General features: G+C 55.9%; 7 protein-coding genes across 7 annotated transcripts; 4 read left to right on the top strand and 3 right to left on the bottom strand.

Annotated features, from left to right (window-relative positions):
• The first annotated feature begins 3603 nt into the window (after nucleotides 1-3603).
• Nucleotides 3604-4016, top strand: THITE_2115635 (uncharacterized protein). The gene has a single exon (XM_003653276.1). The coding sequence runs from the start codon at nucleotides 3610-3612 to the stop codon at nucleotides 3814-3816; it is 207 nt and encodes a 68-aa protein (XP_003653324.1). The 5' UTR covers nucleotides 3604-3609; the 3' UTR covers nucleotides 3817-4016.
• A 725-nt stretch (nucleotides 4017-4741) lies between these two features.
• THITE_2115636 (uncharacterized protein) lies at nucleotides 4742-8522 on the bottom strand. The gene is made up of 2 exons (XM_003653277.1): nucleotides 5079-8522; nucleotides 4742-4990 (listed from the first exon to the last, which is right to left on the bottom strand). Exons 1-2 carry the CDS (start codon nucleotides 8196-8198, stop codon nucleotides 4823-4825), a joined length of 3288 nt encoding a protein of 1095 aa, XP_003653325.1. The 5' UTR covers nucleotides 8199-8522; the 3' UTR covers nucleotides 4742-4822.
• Nucleotides 8523-9202: 680 nt separating this feature from the next.
• On the top strand, nucleotides 9203-10247 carry THITE_2115638 (uncharacterized protein). Its single transcript, XM_003653278.1, has one exon. It carries the CDS (start codon nucleotides 9359-9361, stop codon nucleotides 9965-9967), a length of 609 nt encoding a protein of 202 aa, XP_003653326.1. The 5' UTR covers nucleotides 9203-9358; the 3' UTR covers nucleotides 9968-10247.
• Nucleotide 10248: 1 nt separating this feature from the next.
• Nucleotides 10249-11369, bottom strand: THITE_2115639 (uncharacterized protein). The gene has a single exon (XM_003653279.1). It carries the CDS (start codon nucleotides 11237-11239, stop codon nucleotides 10373-10375), a length of 867 nt encoding a protein of 288 aa, XP_003653327.1. The 5' UTR covers nucleotides 11240-11369; the 3' UTR covers nucleotides 10249-10372.
• A 199-nt stretch (nucleotides 11370-11568) lies between these two features.
• Nucleotides 11569-12138, top strand: THITE_2048755 (uncharacterized protein; the record flags this gene model as incomplete). The annotated part of the gene is made up of 3 exons (XM_003653280.1): nucleotides 11569-11610; nucleotides 11687-11798; nucleotides 11879-12138. 3 exons carry the CDS (start codon nucleotides 11569-11571, stop codon nucleotides 12136-12138), a joined length of 414 nt encoding a protein of 137 aa, XP_003653328.1.
• Nucleotides 12139-12318: 180 nt separating this feature from the next.
• THITE_2115644 (uncharacterized protein) lies at nucleotides 12319-13755 on the bottom strand. Its single transcript, XM_003653281.1, has 4 exons — nucleotides 13334-13755; nucleotides 13242-13270; nucleotides 12722-13183; nucleotides 12319-12649 (listed from the first exon to the last, which is right to left on the bottom strand). The coding sequence occupies exons 1-4, from the start codon at nucleotides 13390-13392 to the stop codon at nucleotides 12471-12473; spliced, it is 729 nt and encodes a 242-aa protein (XP_003653329.1). The 5' UTR covers nucleotides 13393-13755; the 3' UTR covers nucleotides 12319-12470.
• A 106-nt stretch (nucleotides 13756-13861) lies between these two features.
• Nucleotides 13862-17241, top strand: THITE_2115645 (uncharacterized protein). The gene has a single exon (XM_003653282.1). It carries the CDS (start codon nucleotides 14502-14504, stop codon nucleotides 17058-17060), a length of 2559 nt encoding a protein of 852 aa, XP_003653330.1. The 5' UTR covers nucleotides 13862-14501; the 3' UTR covers nucleotides 17061-17241.
• The last annotated feature ends 1121 nt before the right edge of the window (nucleotides 17242-18362 follow it).

Genomic DNA, 18362 nt, shown 5'->3' on the forward strand with positions numbered 1-18362 from the left:
ATTTAAATTGCTTCAATACGTTTAGATCGCTATAGATCACCTAGTTACACTACTTCTATTAATCTTGGCCTCTCCTCAGCGTTTAGGAGCTAGGGAACTCGCTAGCTCCGCTACCTCTGCCCTCTACTTCGAACCTTCGTCAATACTACTCAATAGCTCTATCCTAGAGCTAGATAATATACTAGAGTAGTACATAGCCTTCTTTATAGCCTTTTTCTGCTTTACCACTTAGTAGGCATTATAGACTTCTACAACGACGTCCCTATAGAAAGCCACTAGATCCGCACCCTTCTCTTTAAGGTAGTCCTAGTCTTTAATAGCTAGGAGCTTCTGAATTAGCGAGGCGATATCGTAGAATAGGAGCTTACGCTTATTGCATAATCCTTAGGCAAAGAGATAGGCAAGGCTATATTGTAGGCGGATATCTATCTATATTTCGCTAACGATATCGAAGTATCGCTCTTTAACTAGGCCCTACGCCTATTCTTTGTAGAAGGCCGAGATTCGTACTAAGGTAAACGCTATAAGAGAGCCAATTGTTGGTTTTTCCTAACCTTTGTTTCGTAGTTCAAGGACTAGAAATAGGAGTAGCTCCTTATTGTAGTTCGAGCTGTTGCAACAAAAGCTATCTTCGACTAGCCGCCTATACTCGAGCTTCGGGTCTTCCTCTATCGTTGGCTCCTAGAGGTAAATAAGGGTAAACCAATGGAAATACCTACTATTGAGCTAGCCCTTGATTATAGGATTAAGCTACTCTCGTATAAAGATGTTATTCTTACTCTATTTATAACGATCTATAAAGTTCTATAATCCTTATAAACGTAGAGCCTAGACCTTCTCCTCTTCCTATTGCTACGTTTCCCTAATCTCTAAAGTTCTATTGCCCTAACTAGCTTAGCTACTCTAGCTAGCCTAACTAGTATTATCGTCGTCTCAGTCGATAAGTGTCATCTAGCGAAGCTAGCTAGCTACTAGAGACGTATAAGGCTATTGCCTAGCTAGCTATCGCCGTTGACGCTTCTACTTTGCCTATTTCTCTATAGTACCTAGGTGGTCGAATACCTAATATAGCGCGAAGACAGTTGCTATACTATATACAATGCTCTTCCTAGTAGCTACCTCCAAATTGTATATCGCTCGTCTAAAGCGTTACTAAAGATCTATAAGACTTAGACTCTTTAGTAGGCTAAATTGAACTACTTAAATAATATTAGATATATCTATTCCTATACTAAGCGAAATAGTCGTAAAGACAATATAGCAGTCAATATCGCTAACGAGGTCTTAGAAGATATAGTCTTTGTCGATATCCTATATATCTACGTTGTAACGCTAGATAACCTTCTAAGCGAATTCCTTTGAGAACCTATACTTCTCCTAAGCGTAGCGATATAGAGCCTACCGAGCCTCGATTAGCTAGGGTTTACTATCGATATAGATAATAGTCTTCAAGATATTATAAACATAGCCAATAGATATACCCTCTAGCAAGTAAAATAAACGATAGAAGTCATTGATATATCTATAAACTAGTGGCTAGATAGCGATTAAGATCTCTAGTCGGTTTACCGATATATAGATGATCTTTAAACGCTAGAGATCGAACCCTATATACTTAAGGATATAGTCTTAGTTATCTTGATCTAACGTTGCTATATAGCTAAACTATAGTACTCTATATAGTAGTAACGACTATAAGGTATAAAGATATATAAAGTCCTCCTAAAAGTCCCTCTATTTACCAACGACGTAGAGCTCGTCGATCGTAAATAAGCTAAGCTTCTTATAGAACTTAGGGTCCCTTAAGGCAGCTTTGAACTTTAGGTTAATAGCCTACTTAGGGCTAAGTAGAATATATATATAATCGCTATTGTATATACGCTTCTAGACTTCTAGCTCCTATCTATCTAGGTCAATATAATACTTAGGGGCTTAGGGGCTTAAGAGTAAGGAGACGAACCTTAAGGTATATATTAGCATCAATCTACACTAGATTGGAATCTTTGACCTTTTTAGCGATATCTTCGTGTTAATTTTCGCCTAGTTTAGTTAGAGGCATAATCTAAACTATAATAAGCTTTATAATAGCTAAGAATATATAGAGTATAGTACTCTTACTGTACCTAGTAGCTATAATAAGGACTATATTGTCCTTGCCGTATACTAGGCGCCTTATAGCCTCGATTTGCCTATCCTATACACATTAGGCGCCTATTATTACATAGATAGTAGCGTTGATCTTATAATCAAGGTCCATTTTTATACCCTCTGGGCTAACGTTCAATATAACGGTCGAGTCAGAGGGTGGAAAAACAGGCTCTGAGGATCGCCTAGAGGAGTACAACGTCGATATAAAATTTAATAGCGTTTAGCCCAGTAGTATAGAAATTGAGGGGGGGTCATCGGATAAGAAAAAGGCTATGCCTAACCCAAGGATTTACGTTGCCAGTTACTATCTAGGAAGATACTGTAGCTCTATATATAAAAATAGGCTCATTAGAATCTCCTGTCAATGACGATCCTTAGACTGTAATTGCCATCGCGATACGATATATGGTGGTGGAGATATTAGCGAGTGATTGCATCACTTTTTTGCGGCTCCTATACAAAACCGTGCCCAACCCCCCCGATTCTAGAATTTTGTCCTTAGACCTCTTTCAAAGGCGTTCTCTGTAAAAAGTGGGCCAGGTTCTCAAAAGGGTCTAGCGGACAGCGTTATATACAAACTAGTATAGGATTACGTCTTGGCAGGCCTGGGCACGGGCCTCTCCCAGCCACAGGCCGGGAAAACAGAGAACGCAATGAAAGAGGTCTGAGGGCTGAGATAAGATTAACTATCCTCTTCCCCTCTGGGCTGCTCTTCAACTTGCCCTTACCGTAAATGGCCGTGGCAGACCAGGGGCTCTTGCGGGAAAGTGGGGCAATACGCTTGTTTGGGTCAGCTAGCCCCGCTCACCGCTGCCCATCTGATGAGAGCCCTCATCGGCCGAAACGGCGGTTCAGAAAAAAACATCGACTTCCTCCCACGTGCCTGGTGCCAGATGTGCACTAGTCAATTCAGGCGCATGCCAACCTCGCCCGGGTTCCGGTCTTGATCCTTCCTGCCTGATATCGGTTAACTTCCTGAGCGAGATACGCCGGAGCAGACGCCCAACGGAAGCCCGATGTGAGTGGAACGCCAGCCGGTGCCCGACCCGAACTCGGGATCGCGAGCCTTTGAGGAACCAGCTACTGCGTCTGCTCTCGGAAATCCACCGTGTTGCTCACCGAAACAAGTGCTGCGTGGTCAGTATTCATAACGTATTTGCCGAGTGTTGCCTCTCTGCCCTGGATCCCAACAACAACTGGCAGCCTTGAATAATACTGTCGCCTGCCCAGGCAAGGAAGATACGGAGCACACTCCTTGCATTCAACACTCAGGTGAATAACCAGCCGACTCAATCACAAAGACTCAGTACAGCCTGCATCCGCTGCGGCCATCCAGCCATCGCATTTCAGCCCTACCTCTCTCGCCTGGGGCCTGCTTGGGAAAAGCCCCGCGACCGCCGCAGCATTGATGCCCAAGGACAACCCGGCAAACACGCCGGGGCCAATCCTCAGGGCCCCAACATGCACAAAACAAGGCTGCATGCAGCAGAAGCACGCTGTCCAATGCACCTCGTCGTCCTGGAATGCAATGCGAAGATACCTATGTCCGGTGTATGTAAGGATGCTTGTCAGATCAAGATTGACGACCTAGATTCTCTGAAGAGATCGGCAAGCCCCAAGTCTCGCACACAATCACGTCTCGTATCCCAGGAGGTGAGTGCTTTGTAGGCCCGCAGCTGGCACTTTTATCTCGCATCAGAAGACACGAGCCCGAGAACAGTCAATCAAGCATCTCCATCACGTCACCTCACTTGGCCCGCTTGCACCCCCAAGTCCCGACGACGCATCGTACGCATGTCTTAGGCATGCACTGGAGTCGTCCCTAGTCTTCACTACCGCTATTCAGTACGCACACATTTCAGCGGGGCTCTATGTGATAACTGGCTCTTGTTGATCAGGCCGGGGAGGAGGGAGAAGCGGGTGGGTTTCAGCAACTTGTATCACGGGTCCCGTCCCTGGAATGCAGTGCCTTGCCAAAAGTAATGCTGTGTCACACCGCATCCTCCTCTTCAGTATCTCACTCACTCATGGCTCAACAACCACACTACATCAGGCTGTGTCACACCGCTTCCATCCCTCCTCTTCAGTAACTCCCTCACACATGGTTCAAGCACACTACATCGCAGCAGTCACACACACACAAGCAAACTCGTCAACATCTCTCAACTTTTTCGCTTCATCATGCCAGAGTGAAGATTGTGTTGCTGTCTTCCGACCTAAGTGCCGTATATGCCGCTAGCTATCCAGCCAGCGTTCTATCAATTCAACTCCCTTCCCTCAACCCTCCTCGGCCCCCCACACTCTCAAGATCCGCCCATATATCGTCCCGTCGATTATGTAATCGAGCCGCTCTGATTGCTTCCCGCCTTTGTAACGCCAGATGAATGCGTCCCTCTCTCTTCCCGCTGATCTTTTGTACAGTATACATGAGCTCCTTTCGTCTTTCGTCGTCCGTTGTCCGTTGTCCGTCCCTTCTCAGCGAGTGGAACACGCTCCCTCCTCGGCTTCCTCATCCCCGTCCACCTGCCCGCACCGCCTAGGGCTGTTTGCGGTGGGTATGCAGTGCAGTCGAGTCAAGCTGTCGACGAGAGTTCGCCAGAAGACAACGGAGTCCATTATGGTGATGAACCCCTCCAGCGCTGATTGTTGTCGTGCGTCTCCGTGATGGCGCTGCCTAATCGCTCGTGTCGTCCTCGTCCGACTTCTCCTTCTCCTCCGCGTCCTTCTTGTTCCCGCAGGCCTTACACTTGTTGGCCTTCTCGCGGTCGAGATTGGGGAAGATGAGGTCAAAGACCTCCGAGTACCAGCTCGCCGGGCGGCCCTCGATGCCTTCTTTGATGTTCTGCGCGTGCCGTTAGCATCCTGCTGTTGAGCTGCCAGTAGATTGGTAGTGGTGGGGGTAATGATGGTGGTTGGGACGTGTAACGTACCTCAGGAAGCTCCAGCCAGTCGGACATGTTGTCCTGCGGGAAGATGATCATCTTGCAGCCCGCCCGCCGCGCCGCCACGGTCTTCTCCCTCAACCCCCCGATGCGGAGGACCTTGCCCGTCAGTGTCAGCTCGCCAGTCATTGCGACGGCAGGGTCGACCGGCGTATCCAGCGCGAGAGACAGGAGCGATGTAGCCATGGTAATGCCGGCCGATGGCCCGTCCTTCTGCACCGCACCCTCGGGTATGTGTACGTGGATCTTGGCCTTCTCGAGGAAGTGGTTGTCAGGGAACTCCTTGGCCATCAGCGACTTGGCGAACGAGTAGGCGATAGTCGAAGACTCCTTCATCACCGTCTTGAGGTTGCCCGTGATCTCGAGGGACGGCCGGCTTGAGGGCTTCAGCGCAGATTGGAGGATGGCTTCGACATACATGGCGGCGCCGCCCAGCTGGGTCCAGGCCAGACCCATGGTGACACCCGGCGGGGTGACATCATACAGCCTGTCGGAAGTGAAGATAGGGGGCCCGACATAGTCCTTGAGGTTGTCCTTGTCGATGACGACCTGCACACTCTCAGGGACCTTCAGCGGCACCCTAGGTGTTTCGGTGGTCTCCTTTTCGGTTGCTTGCTTGCCAGCCTCCGCCGTCTTGCCCTCCTTTTCCGACTCTTCAAGGGCAGCCTTGCCCTCGTCCGTGAGGGCCTTGGCCTCGGGTAGCGCCTCCTCGCCGAGGTCTTGAACGATCTTCAGCGCAGACTTCCGGTAGACCTTCTCGATCTGCTTCTTGAGGTTCCGCACACCAGCCTCCCTGCAATAAGACTTGATGAGCTCCTCGATCGCCGTCTTGGTCAACTGCACGTTAGCGTCCTTGAGCCCGGCCAGTTCCTGCGCCTGTGGCGCAAGGTACCTCTCCGCGATTGCCATCTTCTCATCCGAGACGTATCCGGACAGTCGGATGACCTCCATGCGGTCAAGGAGTGGCCGAGGAATGGTGTCTGTCATGTTGGCTGTGCAGACGAAAAGCACCCGAGATAGATCGACCGGCACATCCATGTAGTGGTCGAGGAACGAGCTGTTCTGCTCAGGATCGAGTAGCTCAAGCAGCGCGGACGACGGATCTCCCTGGTACCCGCGCCCGATCTTGTCGATCTCGTCGATGAGGATCAGCGGGTTCTCCGTCTTGCATTTCTTCAAGGCCTGGATGACACGGCCAGGAAGCGCACCGACGTAGGTCCTGCGGTGGCCCTTGATCTCGGCAACGTCGGTAAGACCGCCAACGCTGAACCGATAGTACTCGCGGTTGAGAGCACGAGCGATGGATTTGCCGATGCTCGTCTTGCCCACACCAGGAGGGCCGACAAAGCAAAGGATCTTGCCCTCTACGGTTCCGCGCAGCTTGCCGACGGCGATGAACTCCAGAATCCGGTCCTTGACATCCTTGAGGCCATAATGGTCCTCGTCCAAGACCTTCATCGCGTTCCGGATGTCGAAGTTCTCGGCACTGCGCTGTCCCCAGGGGATCTGCGTGAGCCAGTCCAGATAGTTCCGCGTCACGTTGAACTCTGATGCGGCTGGTTCCAGGTGTGCCAGCTTGTTGAGCTCCTCGTCGAAAACCTTGCGGACCGCTTCAGGCATGGCCAGCTTGTCGGCCTTCTCCTTGAACGTCTCCACCAGCTTGTCCTTGCCGTCCGACTCAATACCGAGCTCCCGCCGTATTCCCTTCATCTGCTCCATCAGCCAGTACTCGCGCTGCCGCTTCGTGATCTTGCTCTCCACATCCTTGGTGATCTTGGACTGGAGTTGGGCGTTGGCAAGCTCCTTCTTGAGCACCAAGAGCGCCTTGTGCATCCTGTCTTCGACGTTCAGGCTCTCCAAGACTTCTTGAAGCTCGGCAGGCTCGCCCGCAGAGACGGCCGCGGCAAAGTCTGCCAGCTTGGCAGGCTCGGACATGACGTTGCCGGCGGATTGACTGATGGAGAAGGTAGAGATTTGGTCCCTGAACAGGCTGTTCATGCTGGCAACCTCCTTGAAGACGTTCACGATCTCGTTCGTAACGGCACGGATCACCTGGCTCTTGGGATCGTGGGGCTCTTCGACGAGGTTTTCGACGTTGGCGATGCTGACGGGGTACTTCTTCAAGAAGGACGTCACTTCGTACGTCTGCTTCTTGGGCGGCTCGGGCTTCGGTTCGACCGCGCTCTCTTCGAAGCTCGCAACCACGTCTCCCTTTTGTTCGGGTTCCTCTGCCACTTTAGGGATCGGCTCGGGGATGGGTTCCGCAGGCGGAGCGGCCTTCGCGGTATCGGCGGCTCCCGGAGGAATCAGCGAAGATAGCCGGATTCGTCGGTGAGGGTACAGGATCGCCGTAAGCCCGCCGCCCTCGCCACCCTGCGCGTTCATTGGGAATGCGCTGGTGACCTGGGCAAAGACACCGACATCGTAGACATCGTCCGGATTGCGGATGACGTCGTCATCGGCATTCTCGTCCTTGAACAGGAAAGCTCCGACATAGGGCTGGCCGCGCTTAAACATTTCGGTGATAGCGGCGGCGACGTTCGGGTCCTTGATCGTGATGGCCTTGTAGAAACCGGGGAAGAGCGGTCTCTTGGCGATAGGTATCGCCAGAACCTGGGGATAAATCTCCGGCACGACCGGCTTCGCAAGCGCCTTGTCGCCTCTCCGACCCCGTCTGCTGCCGCCACTGGAACCTGAATCGTCTCCGGATGACCCCGAGGAAGAACCACCGGCAGCACTGCCCCTCCCATCAGGTCCCTCGGGTGTGCTTTGCCCGTTACTACCGGAGGGAGCATCCGAACTTGAAGATTTGGACTTCGAAATCTCTTTCTCTTCAGCCTCCGCCTTTTCGAGGTTCGCTTTCTTCTCCTCCTCAGACAATGGTTCCACAGGGCCATCGAAAAAGCCTTCTTTCCGTTTCCCTAATGCGGTATACGTGGAGAAGCTAGAGCGTAATGATCTGCCTCTGGAGGCATGCAGCAGCGGTGTCGCGCCATGTTGTCTCTGCCGTATTGTTGCCGGCACTGAGCACGCGCCCAGTCTTGACCGCGCGGGAAAGATGGAATTCGTCGGTGCAGGTAATCGGAGTAGGCGCAGTCGGGGAAGCATCGTGGGCGGCGAGGGAGAGAGCCCTTGGATGCTTCGATTTCTGGTTTGTTGCAGGTTTTTGCACCAAGCGATCCAACTCGGCCTGCCCGAGACGGGCCTGGATCTCTAACTTATATGCAACCACGCTCGGCAAACAAAAAGGAAAGTGAGAAAATAATACAGAGAATAAAACACGGATTACAGAGGAGGCGTGGTGGCCGTGGTCGGGTGATCAATGGCAGCTCCGGGGGAAGCTGGGAATGTCGGGGCCGATGGTGACGATGTCTGAATAATGCGACGGCCCGGATGTGGAGGACTAGCACGGTTTTCGGCGATGATGGAAGCTGCTGGCAGCCTGCAACAATTTTGGTTAGTTAACTCCGGAGAGCCATCTCGACAGGGGTCTTGGGTCGCCACAAAGCAGCGCGGACGCAAAGCTTCAGCTATGGTTTGTGGGCCAGGGGGTATGCGATACCTGTGGCCGAGCTGCTTGGCAACCGTCCCGTCATGTGCGCCAGCATGTATTGGTTGTAATTAGTATGTACAGTACGTTACGTCCATTACGAATTGCATGCTTTCCATCTTGCTCAGATGGAAGAGCTGACTGCAAACACAAAGAAGCCTGTTCTTCCTTTATTCCCAATGGTGTTTCGTCCTTTGGGCGTTATATCGATGACTCGGATAATTCCAGGTACATTGCATTCCTTCTCTTCATCGCATGGGCGTTTCCTTGTCCTCGGGTGAGCCTTATAGCCCTGCTCCCGCTCGCCTCGAGACTCGGTTTCCCCGCCCCCGCACTGCAAGGCTTCCGTCTGCTCTTTGTCTTCATGTGAATTGCCTCCACAGCATTCCGTAGACGCCAGCTGCATGTGCGCATTGCGGCTGTACGTTCATCAGGTCGGCTTGAGATGCAAACGCTGAGGGCTCAGATCACATACGTATAATGAGCAACATTTTGTTCTTTCAACTCGTGCGTAAATGAGCAGAGTTTTTTTTTGATGCACATGCCGGACACCACGTCATCATTGCCATCCAGCTCACATTGTCGCCTTGTTGTCTTGAGCCCCAGCATTTCTGGTCTCTGCTCGCGTCCTCTTTTCAACACCAATCCTCCTTAGCAAGGTTTCAATGACCCAGCAAAACAAATACAGTCAATATCGTTATTTTTCTTCTCCCTCATCATGGCACCCAAATCCAAGGACGACATCGCATCCAGCATCGCCAAGTTGTCGCTGAAAACCGCCGAACTCGACAAAACCGCGGCGGCAACCTCCCAACCGCGCCGCCCAGGACCGCAGAAGAAGAGCAGCCCCGTCGCGGACAGCTGGGAGGACGAAGCCGACGACGACAGCGACGCAGTCGCCTCAGACGCAGAGGCCACGCCCGTCGCCAGCACCAGCACCGCCGGCATCGCCGCCCCGCCACCAACCCCCCTGTCGCCCGTCGCCAGCACCACGAAGCGGCCACTCTCGCCCTCCGCTCTCTCACCAGCGCCGGGCTTCGGCAACACCCCCCCCTTCGACGGCTCAGGCGCCGCCCCGCCGCCGCCTGCGGGCAGGCAATCGGCCGCGGAGGGCCCGACCAGGCGGCCCGAGAAGACGGACGCGGTCGCGCAGCGCATGATCGCGAGCGCGCTGGGTATGCGGGCGCCCAAGCGGACGGAGGAGCAGAAGGCGTACGATAGGGCCGTGCGCGAGAAGGAGCGCAAAAAGCGCGAGGAGGAGAAGGAGAAGGAGCGGAAGCGGGAGGAGGAGATCGCCAAGGCGAGGCAGGCGATATGGGACGACTGAGCCGGCGCGTTGGGCGATCTGCCGTTTTGGAAAGGTGCTGCTTGGGTCAGGATACGTCGTTGGATAAACTGGGATCGGACTCCTATGATTTGGTCGATCTTATTGGTAATTCTTGTGTCGATATAGTCCCAAGACTTGTCTCCTGGCGACAGGGCTTTCCTCGGAGCGAGCCGCTTTCTTGCAGCCACCGACACGTTGTGTTTAGCCTTGGTTATGCCCTGAGCTGCCAAGTCAGCAAGTAGGAACGGTATAAAACGAGACAATGAGCTTTACGTGACTCTTACCACCGCAAGGTAGTCGTGGGTCGTCGCGTCCCAGTCTGGAGTCGCCTCCAAGCGTTACCTCTAACCCCGTGCGGCCGTGACCACCGATTCATCGCTGATGGCACACATCCCCTAGCCACCCTCACCCATCTGCCGCTTCCCCCTCCACGAAGGGCAAATTCCTTCCTCTCCAGGTCAACACCAGCTCTTTCTCCCCATCCAACGCGTATCTCGTCCCCACGCCCAAGCCTTCCAGCCCCTCCTCCTCCGCCCTCCGATTCCACAGGAACTGCTCCACCTTCCCGGCCCTCGAGCAGGCCACAAAGCCCATCGGCCACCGGCTCCGCCCCAGCGCCTCCCGGATCCCCCTCGTCGCGGGCTTCTCTGCAACCAGCAGCCCCACGACCCCGGTCCGGCCCCGCCACCCCGCCGGCGCGGCCGCGAACGCGCCCTCCAGCTCCCGCACCAGGTGCGGCCCGGGCCGCTGCACCGCCTTGCACTGCGCCAGCACCCGCAGCTGGACCGTGTGGTGTTGTTGTCGCGCTGGGTCGGTGGGCACGGGCGTGGGGAGCGACCAGGTGCCCAGCAGGTCGATGCCGGCGTCGGCGACGCCGCCGACGCGGCGGAGGGAGAGGCCGTAGCGTGCGAGCGCGAGGCTGGCCGTGTACTCGTAGTGCGTGCCGACGTAGACGGTCGAGGTCGGGGAGAGGTTGGTGCGCGCGGCGTGGGCGAGGAAGGAGCGAAGGTCGGTGTGGTGCGGGGAGGGCGCCGAGGGGTAGACTAGGGGCGGTTGGGTGGGTGTTGAGTTTGCTGCTGGGGGTGAGGCTGGGGAATCAGAATTGGGGGCAACTTCGGGTTGGGGGTTATGTTGTTGTTGTGTGAGCTGCGTGGCATCGGCTTGCGAGGACTCGGGGGTGGGCCCGGCGGATGCGGCCGTCAAGATGGAGCGTCGGACAGCGGGGTGGGTAGATCGGGGGCCGGCAAGCCCACGAAAAAGACAGACGCGCATCCTGAAGACCGTACACTATTCTGCTCTGGAAAGATGAGAGCCAGACATCATGAGCGATGGGGCCCTTGGAATCGGTTGCCAAAACGGATAATGTTAACTAATCCTTGCCTGCCGGATTGGCCATTCAGCGCTGCTGGGTTAACGTTAAAGCTTCCAGGTTCGTGCAAGGTGGAGCCTTATCTTATCGCGAACTCGTCCAACTTGAATCGCAACCACCAAGGTTCCTTCAACAAAGCTCCTTGCTGCTGTTGTTAACCTTCTCCCACTGAGGTTCCCTCATGCATGAACTTCGGTAGCGCTTCAGCGAGTTCAATACCGTCCTCCTCGATATGGCGGACATTCTTACCCAGCTCCAGGAAGCGATGGACACGGTATGCACACCCGGATCCCCAGTGTCTTGCCCCGCCGTCGCTGGAGTCCATGAACCAACTTCCGATGTCCATCTAGCTCTGCACCATGTTCATCGCTGGCTTCTACTACGTCGAGCGCCACCACGACCTTGAGCAATTCGGCCCCAACGACAAGATTCCAGACCTCAAGGCGGACCAGCCCAAAGAAGGTGCATGCGCTTTCCCCTCCCCTCCTCCATCATCGTTCCTCGTACCAGCCCGAAACTAACGGCTGCGTCTTCCTTCCCAGTGGAAACGCTCGACCCGCAAATCTTCCAGGCCGGCCAGGCCGAGATCGCCACCGACCTGGTTAACCACGCGCGGCTGATCGAGGCGCTCGTGTCGGCGCTGCCGGGGCTCGAGAACAGCGAGCGCGACCAGCTGCAGATGATCCAGGACTTGGAGGAGGAGATCGCCGCGCTCGAAGCGCAGCGTCTGGAGGCGGTCAAGGAGAAGGAAGAGGTGCTCTCGCAGCTGGACAGGCTGCTGAAGACAATATTGAGGGAGTGACGGTGTCCTGTCACTTTGACGAATTGCATGAGGGCGCTGTTTCGGAGCGGCTTTGGGCATTGGTTCTTTGGATTTGAGGCCGGTTCTGGAGTTGGTTTGGGCGGGCTTGGATTTAACTATGGAGTCAAGGCATCTGACACGGAGTTCGGCGTTGCTTCAAAGTACAACACAGGCAGCACTAGGCGTCGCAAAATCATCAGTGTGCTACGGCCAGCGTTTCAGCCGATATCAGCAACATGGCAGCCGCAGCGAGGCGGGCCGGTCTATACCTCTACCGTGTAAATATGTCTACGGTGTATGAGCGCCTGCGCGTCTGTGTACCCCAGTTGCATTCAGCTTGTTCCGGCGTTGCCCGATTTGAAACATTGCGGGAATACTGTCCGCAGGTCCTCCAAATGCCGTATCTGGTACTGGCAGGCCGGCGTCCGCGGAGGCTTGACATCGTCTTCGACGAGATGGGCCACCTTCCAGCCGAGGCTATGTGCGGCCTTGCAGTTTTGGTAGGAGTCGTCTTGTCGGAGCGTCAGTCTGGTGCTCTACAGACTCGGTGCGCCAATGTAGGGCGGTGTTTGTGCCAACCTACCGACGAAAAAGCAGTCCTCGTATTTCTCAACACCGGCTTCCCGCATCGCCTTATGGTACATGTCCGGGTGCGGCTTGCAGACCAGCGGGACTGTGCCGTAGTCGCAGTAGGTGACACCCTCGAAGAACTCCTCCACGCCGAGCAGCCGGACGACCCGTTTGGCGTGGTTGACGTAGGCATTGGTCAGAAGCCATAGCTTGACCTTGCTCCTGTCGATGTCGGCAAGCAGCTGCTTGAGCTCTGGCCGGGGCTTGATGACGCCGTCGAGCGGGAGCGCGTCGTCGACCTTGGCATTGTAGTCGAGCGGGTCGATCTGGTGATGCCGGACCAGCCCCTCAATGGCCAGGCCGTAGTTCTGGTAGTATTCTTTGTGCAACCGCACCGCATCTTCCCATGGAAGAGACAGGTGGGTGACAAAGTACCTGTCGATGAGATCGGCCATGAGATCGTGGACCTTGGCGCCTGGTTGCCCGTCTCAGTTTAGGTTGTCCCCCAAGCACGGCAGATGGGCTCGACTCACTTTTTGGATAGAGGCAGTTGTCGACGTCGCTGTCTCTGGTCAGATACCGATTGCTCTGTACGGATGTACACATTGCCTTTCAAGATACTCACAAAAAGAAGACTTGTCTCGGGGGAGTCACCCCGTCGGCACAGTGTTGTTCTGCCCCCATCGAATGCAAAGCCTTCTAACTCTTTCCAAAGCTGGATGCAGTTTATGGAGATCCAATCCTCTCAGATTGCCAACAAAGACTTCGGCCCCTTCTGTCCCTGTGCTTCGCCGTTGGCTGAACCCAGACAGAATGACGCTGTGCCGCCGACGGCGTTGCAGCCTCTTTCGAAATAGAGAGAGCGGAAAAGGTGCCTTGAGAGAGCAACCAGTGGAACAGCAACGTTAGCAACTGCCCTGTATCTTAACTCTAACAGCGCTACTGGTGGTAACGAGCAAGAGTCGGCTTCTTGTCCTCCTTTACCCGTCGATTAACTGGGAATGAATGATCGACCGGGGGCAGGGACTTGACTCAGACCGGTCACTGTTAAGCCAAGCGACCCACACGATTAACTACGGAATACAGGTAGGTAACTGGCCCACTCTCATGAAGGAACTCGATGTCTTGGCACTGAGAGTAACTTTCCGTATCCGTAACATTCACAGTAAACTCTGGGCTTGCTGCGCATGAACCGTGCGCTGTCAAGCTTCCTCCTCCGACACAGTTTTCTCGTGCTGATTCTGTTGTGGAAAAGGCAGCGTCGACCATCAATCTCCCCACCAGCTTCGGTCTAGCTATTGTTCCTACTGTGTATTACCATCGCATCGCTTTATTTCAACCCCGGTTCGATGGCGTGTTGACGCGCTGAGACGTCAATTTGAAGACACGAACCTGCTTCGCGTGCGCCAGGAACGCGCACCATCAAAATGGCTGAAGCGGCAGCTGTGGGAGTGATGGCGGCAGGCGGCGGGCCGGGGCTAGGCCCAGAAGGCAATGCTCTTTCGATGCCGTCGCTGACGCCGGATGAACGTCGCGAAATCGAGCAGTACAGTAAGCTACTGCGATTCCGCGACGAGGTCATCAGTGGTTTGCATCCTCGCATCAAGCCATCCCATCTCGTGGGGAAAGCTGGTGCCCAAAGCCAGAACGCGCCAGCCGCATCCACATCCGCACCCGCTCCCGCTCCCACAACGCAGCAGTCAGTCGCTGCGAGGAGCACTGCAAACAGCGGCCGCCCCGTAATTGACAATCTCCAGTCTTACCAAGCAAACCAGCAGCTGGCGCAGGTAAATATGGGCTCGAGCTTGCCGGGCCTCGACACGCTGTCGCGAGCCTCGAGCGGCGCGAAACCGCGCCAAGTTGGAAAGCCTGAGATCAATCCGGTTCTTCTGGAAAAGTCTGACGACTTGATCAAGGCCGAAATCCAGCTGCAGCGACAGCGCATCGAGCGCAGTCTCAAGGAGCAATTTGAGCAGCGCCGTGCTGCCAACAAGGCATCGGAGCAGCTGGCTGAACTTGACGTCGCCGACATCTTGGCAAAGGCCATGTCGCTGGTCCACGCCACTCCGCCTGCCCAGTCTACTGACGACACAGCTGCTAACGGCTCAGCATCGAGCGATTCATTTGATGATGATAACTCTTTCTACTCCAGCCGCCATGACACGCCCGAGTCGAATATGGCAGCCCGGCTACCCAACGAGTCTGAGGATGAAGAGATGCGGGAAGGATCGCCTTACGAGCCGGAGCTCGATTTCGAACCTGTCGCGCAACCACAACCAGCTGAGCCCGCCGCGCTGCCCGCCGCGCTGCCCGCTCCGACCATACCTGGGGCGGCTTCTCCGCAGCCTCAACCACTGCCTAGTGCGTCCGCACCGGTTCATCAAGGCACTTTGGCTGCCGAAGTAACAGTCCCTGGTCTGTCCATCGGCGCTAGTAGTTCTTCAAAGGTTTACCAGCCTCAAGCGGCCGAGGCCGCGCCCGCGGGACAGAGCAGCGCTGGGAGTAGGACGGAGTCTTCCGGTCGGGCAGGTGACAGGGAGCAGGGCGACGCACACGGTTTTGCCCAGGTCAACGAGCGGTCGCTCGGCGAGGCTCTGGCTCGCGAGCCCCCTGTGATCCGCGCCCATGACCTCTCCCCATTCGCCCCTCAACCCACCCATGCGGTACATGCAGCACTCACAAGCGAGCCGCAGCTAGCGTCAGGTCAACCCAGCGGCGGCCCTCAAGTCGCACCGCCCCAGGTTACTGCCTTGAGAAAGCAAGGCTCCAATGGCTCGAGCCCGGACAGCTCGCCGCAGGGCAGCAGAACTGCCGAGAAGAAGAAAAACAAGAAGAAAAAGAGAAAAGCTGACCGGCTAGCCGCTGAAACCGCGGCCGCGTCGCCGTACATCAAGCCGGAACCCCGGTCGCCCTCTCCCTTGACACCTCAGTATGCTCGCCCCAGCAAGCGCCAACGGCATTCGCAACAACAGCCTTTGGAGGTCCAGGATGATGAGCCTAGGTTTGAGCAACGAATGCCGGTTGAGGAGGGGTACCAGGAGCGCTACCATCCCAGGGTTGTGAGGCAAGAACGCGTGGTTGGTTATGAACGAGTTGATCCTTATGGCTCTCGTCACGAAGAGCCCATCCTCGTTACTTCGCCGAGGTACGAGAGAGTCTATTACGATGATCACAGAGCCCCCCCCTCGAGCCATTATCCGCCCGGACCAGAGCCCGCCCAATATGTTCCAAGGGAAGTACGTACCGTGCGGCCTGCGGCCCGCCTCGTCGAGGCTCCGTATGAGGAGGATGCTGCTTACTACCGCGACGGGCATGCTGCGTCGAGGATGAGTGTCCGTCCCGCTGCATATCCCGACCGCTCGCAGTCGCCGGCCGGCTACGAGCGGCCGCCTGCAGCAATGCCTCCGCCGAGGGCGCCACCCCGACGCGTCATCATCGACTCTTTCGGCCGCGAGTATTTGGAACCGGCGCGGACAGCAACCGTGGTTCGCGAGGAGGTAACGGCGGAACCCAGGGGTCCCTACGAGCGAGCGCTCCCCCCGCGTGCACTCTCTCGCCGGCCCGAGACGTTTGATGACGACGCAATCCTTTATCGCCCGGCCTCACCGGCTTATGCAGTCCCCAGGCGCGTCGTGACGCAACCCGAGTACTCCTACCGCGAAGATGCCCGTCAAAGCAGCGCCATGCCGCCCCCGCCGAGTGACTACTTGCCGGCCCGGCCGGAGCCTGGGCGGGAATACATGGCTCGCGCGTCGAGCGTCCGCCCACCTGTTGAACCGCATCGCTACGACGCCGTGCCACCCACCTACGAGCGGATCCAGCCGCCCAGCGACGACCGCATGCCGCGTGATTACTACCGCGCTGCCAGCGCGCGCCCAGCAGACGGCGCCGCACGTTACGAAGTCCCCGTTGCCTATGAGAGACGCCTCGGGCCAAATGAACAAGCCGTTCAGGTGCCGGAGCGAGACTACGCACCGCCGCTGAGACCAGCGAGCGTGCGCCCTGCCGCGGAGGCCCCGGTCCGGTACGAAGTACTCAGAGAGTACCCACCCCGCCGGGCGGACTATGCTCCCGCTTCCCTTCCAGCAGGGTATCCCGATGTGAGGAGGGAGACGATGACGAGGCCGATGCCGCCGCCGCCTCCACATGCGGCTCCGAGGGCGTACAGCGTCATCCCCGGCGAGGGAGCCGCGCCGGCCGTGCGGAGCGAGTATCCCGCGCCGCCGCCACCGCCGCCGCCGGCGGAGAGATACTACGGGCGGCCGCTTCCTCCGCAGGGGAGGGAGGACGAGGAGGTGGTGTTTTTGGATCGGCCGCCGTTGGCGAGAGACGGGTATCGGGAGATGCGGTAGACGCCCCCCTAGCATGGAATGCAGTCGGTGGGTGACGGTTGGGTTGTGACGGGCGCGAAGGGCTGTTTGTGGGATTATGTATAGTTATTGTAGCGATGAATCTGGCTGGACTTGCATTTGGAGCTTGGGTTGGGCAAGGGGACACTGGGTCGAAATTGCCCGATATCACGATTCTGTCGTGCTTGGCAGGGTGGGATTCCTACGATGCTGAATTGGTCCAGATGGGCAGAGGGGGCGTTCGTGCAGGTATACGGAGGGGAGACATTGAGCATTCCGTTCTCACTGAGCTCTCATGCGGGTCCTTGCCTCAAGGTTTGCTGCTGCCGAGCTCGTCCCGAGTCTCTCACAGCCGGGGGGTTTGATTACATGATTACAACAGCATCAGGTGACATCTGGAAAGAGACCGCAAGCCGACCTGGCTTGGAGCGTATCACTTGGCTCTGCTTGCCTGCCTTTTGCGGAATGTAATGTGTCTTACATGCATATGCGCTGCATACCTGAGTGCCCTTCCCCCTCGTGTACCTCACTCGGGAAACAGACGCGGGACGGACGAAGTGACGATTCAAATCGCTTTGTTGGTTAGCGAGGGAGGGTAATGACCAAACTGTCTCTCGGCCGCGCTGTTGTCTCCGGCTCCGCTCTGTGTCTCTGCTCCAATCTCCGGGGAAGGAAGCCCAAGCCAAGGAAGCTGCATGCAGAGTTCGGTTCTCGGCTTGTTGCCGGAGTTGGTGGCTCAGCACTGCCACCATCTCGTAATACGCGGTGGTAAATGAGTGTCCACTGACGGGACAAGTTGGACCTTGGCTATTTTTCTGCGCAAGTTCCATAAGCGGGCACGCGCAGGGGGTGATTGGCACGCCAATTAATTTATGTTCTGTTGCTTTAGTGTACCTATTCTGTACACCTATACACAATAGAGTAATGCAGTGGGAGACCGAAATCGCCGAGGCTGGTGGGTGAAGAAACGCTGGTATGCATTTCTCGATGTTTGATGGAGAGCAGGAATGGGCGTGCTTCTGGTCTGGAATGGCAGCGGCATCCGAAGTGCCCATTTTCGCACTGTCCAGCAGAAACGCCACTGCGCGTCCGGAGTATTCCGTTCTTGGAGCTAAGGCTGCATGGGTCTGAGAGGGGCTCCCCGCTGCTTGGCCAGTAACTTACATAAGTTACCTTGACAGCTGAACGCAACACCGCAAACCGTAGAGGGCTGGACATTGGTCGGGAGGCAGGCACCTCGTGTCGGCGACTTGGCACCAGCGAGAATGGTCAGAGAGCCCATGGCCGAATTGGCGGGCAAGTTGA

Source organism: Thermothielavioides terrestris, chromosome 2 (genome assembly GCF_000226115.1).
Source record: "Thermothielavioides terrestris NRRL 8126 chromosome 2, complete sequence".
Lineage (NCBI taxonomy): Eukaryota > Fungi > Ascomycota > Sordariomycetes > Sordariales > Chaetomiaceae > Thermothielavioides > Thermothielavioides terrestris.

Excerpts from the sequence above, each read along its gene's own strand:
- THITE_2115645 (XM_003653282.1), top strand. The coding sequence starts at position 14,502 with ATGGGCTCGAGCTTGCCGGGCCTCGACACGCTGTCGCGAGCCTCGAGC.
- THITE_2115635 (XM_003653276.1), top strand. The coding sequence starts at position 3,610 with ATGCACAAAACAAGGCTGCATGCAGCAGAAGCACGCTGTCCAATGCAC.
- THITE_2115636 (XM_003653277.1), bottom strand. The coding sequence starts at position 8,198 with ATGCTTCCCCGACTGCGCCTACTCCGATTACCTGCACCGACGAATTCC. Across the intron at positions 4,991-5,078 it reads ACTGGCTGGAGCTTCCTGAG|AACATCAAAGAAGGCATCGA; the intron begins GTACGTTACACG and ends CGGCACGCGCAG.
- THITE_2115638 (XM_003653278.1), top strand. The coding sequence starts at position 9,359 with ATGGCACCCAAATCCAAGGACGACATCGCATCCAGCATCGCCAAGTTG.
- THITE_2115644 (XM_003653281.1), bottom strand. The coding sequence starts at position 13,392 with ATGGGGGCAGAACAACACTGTGCCGACGGGGTGACTCCCCCGAGACAA. Across the intron at positions 13,271-13,333 it reads CCGAGACAAGTCTTCTTTTT|CGACGTCGACAACTGCCTCT; the intron begins GTGAGTATCTTG and ends GACCAGAGACAG. Across the intron at positions 12,650-12,721 it reads CGAGGACTGCTTTTTCGTCG|ACGACTCCTACCAAAACTGC; the intron begins GTAGGTTGGCAC and ends CGCTCCGACAAG.
- THITE_2115639 (XM_003653279.1), bottom strand. The coding sequence starts at position 11,239 with ATGCGCGTCTGTCTTTTTCGTGGGCTTGCCGGCCCCCGATCTACCCAC.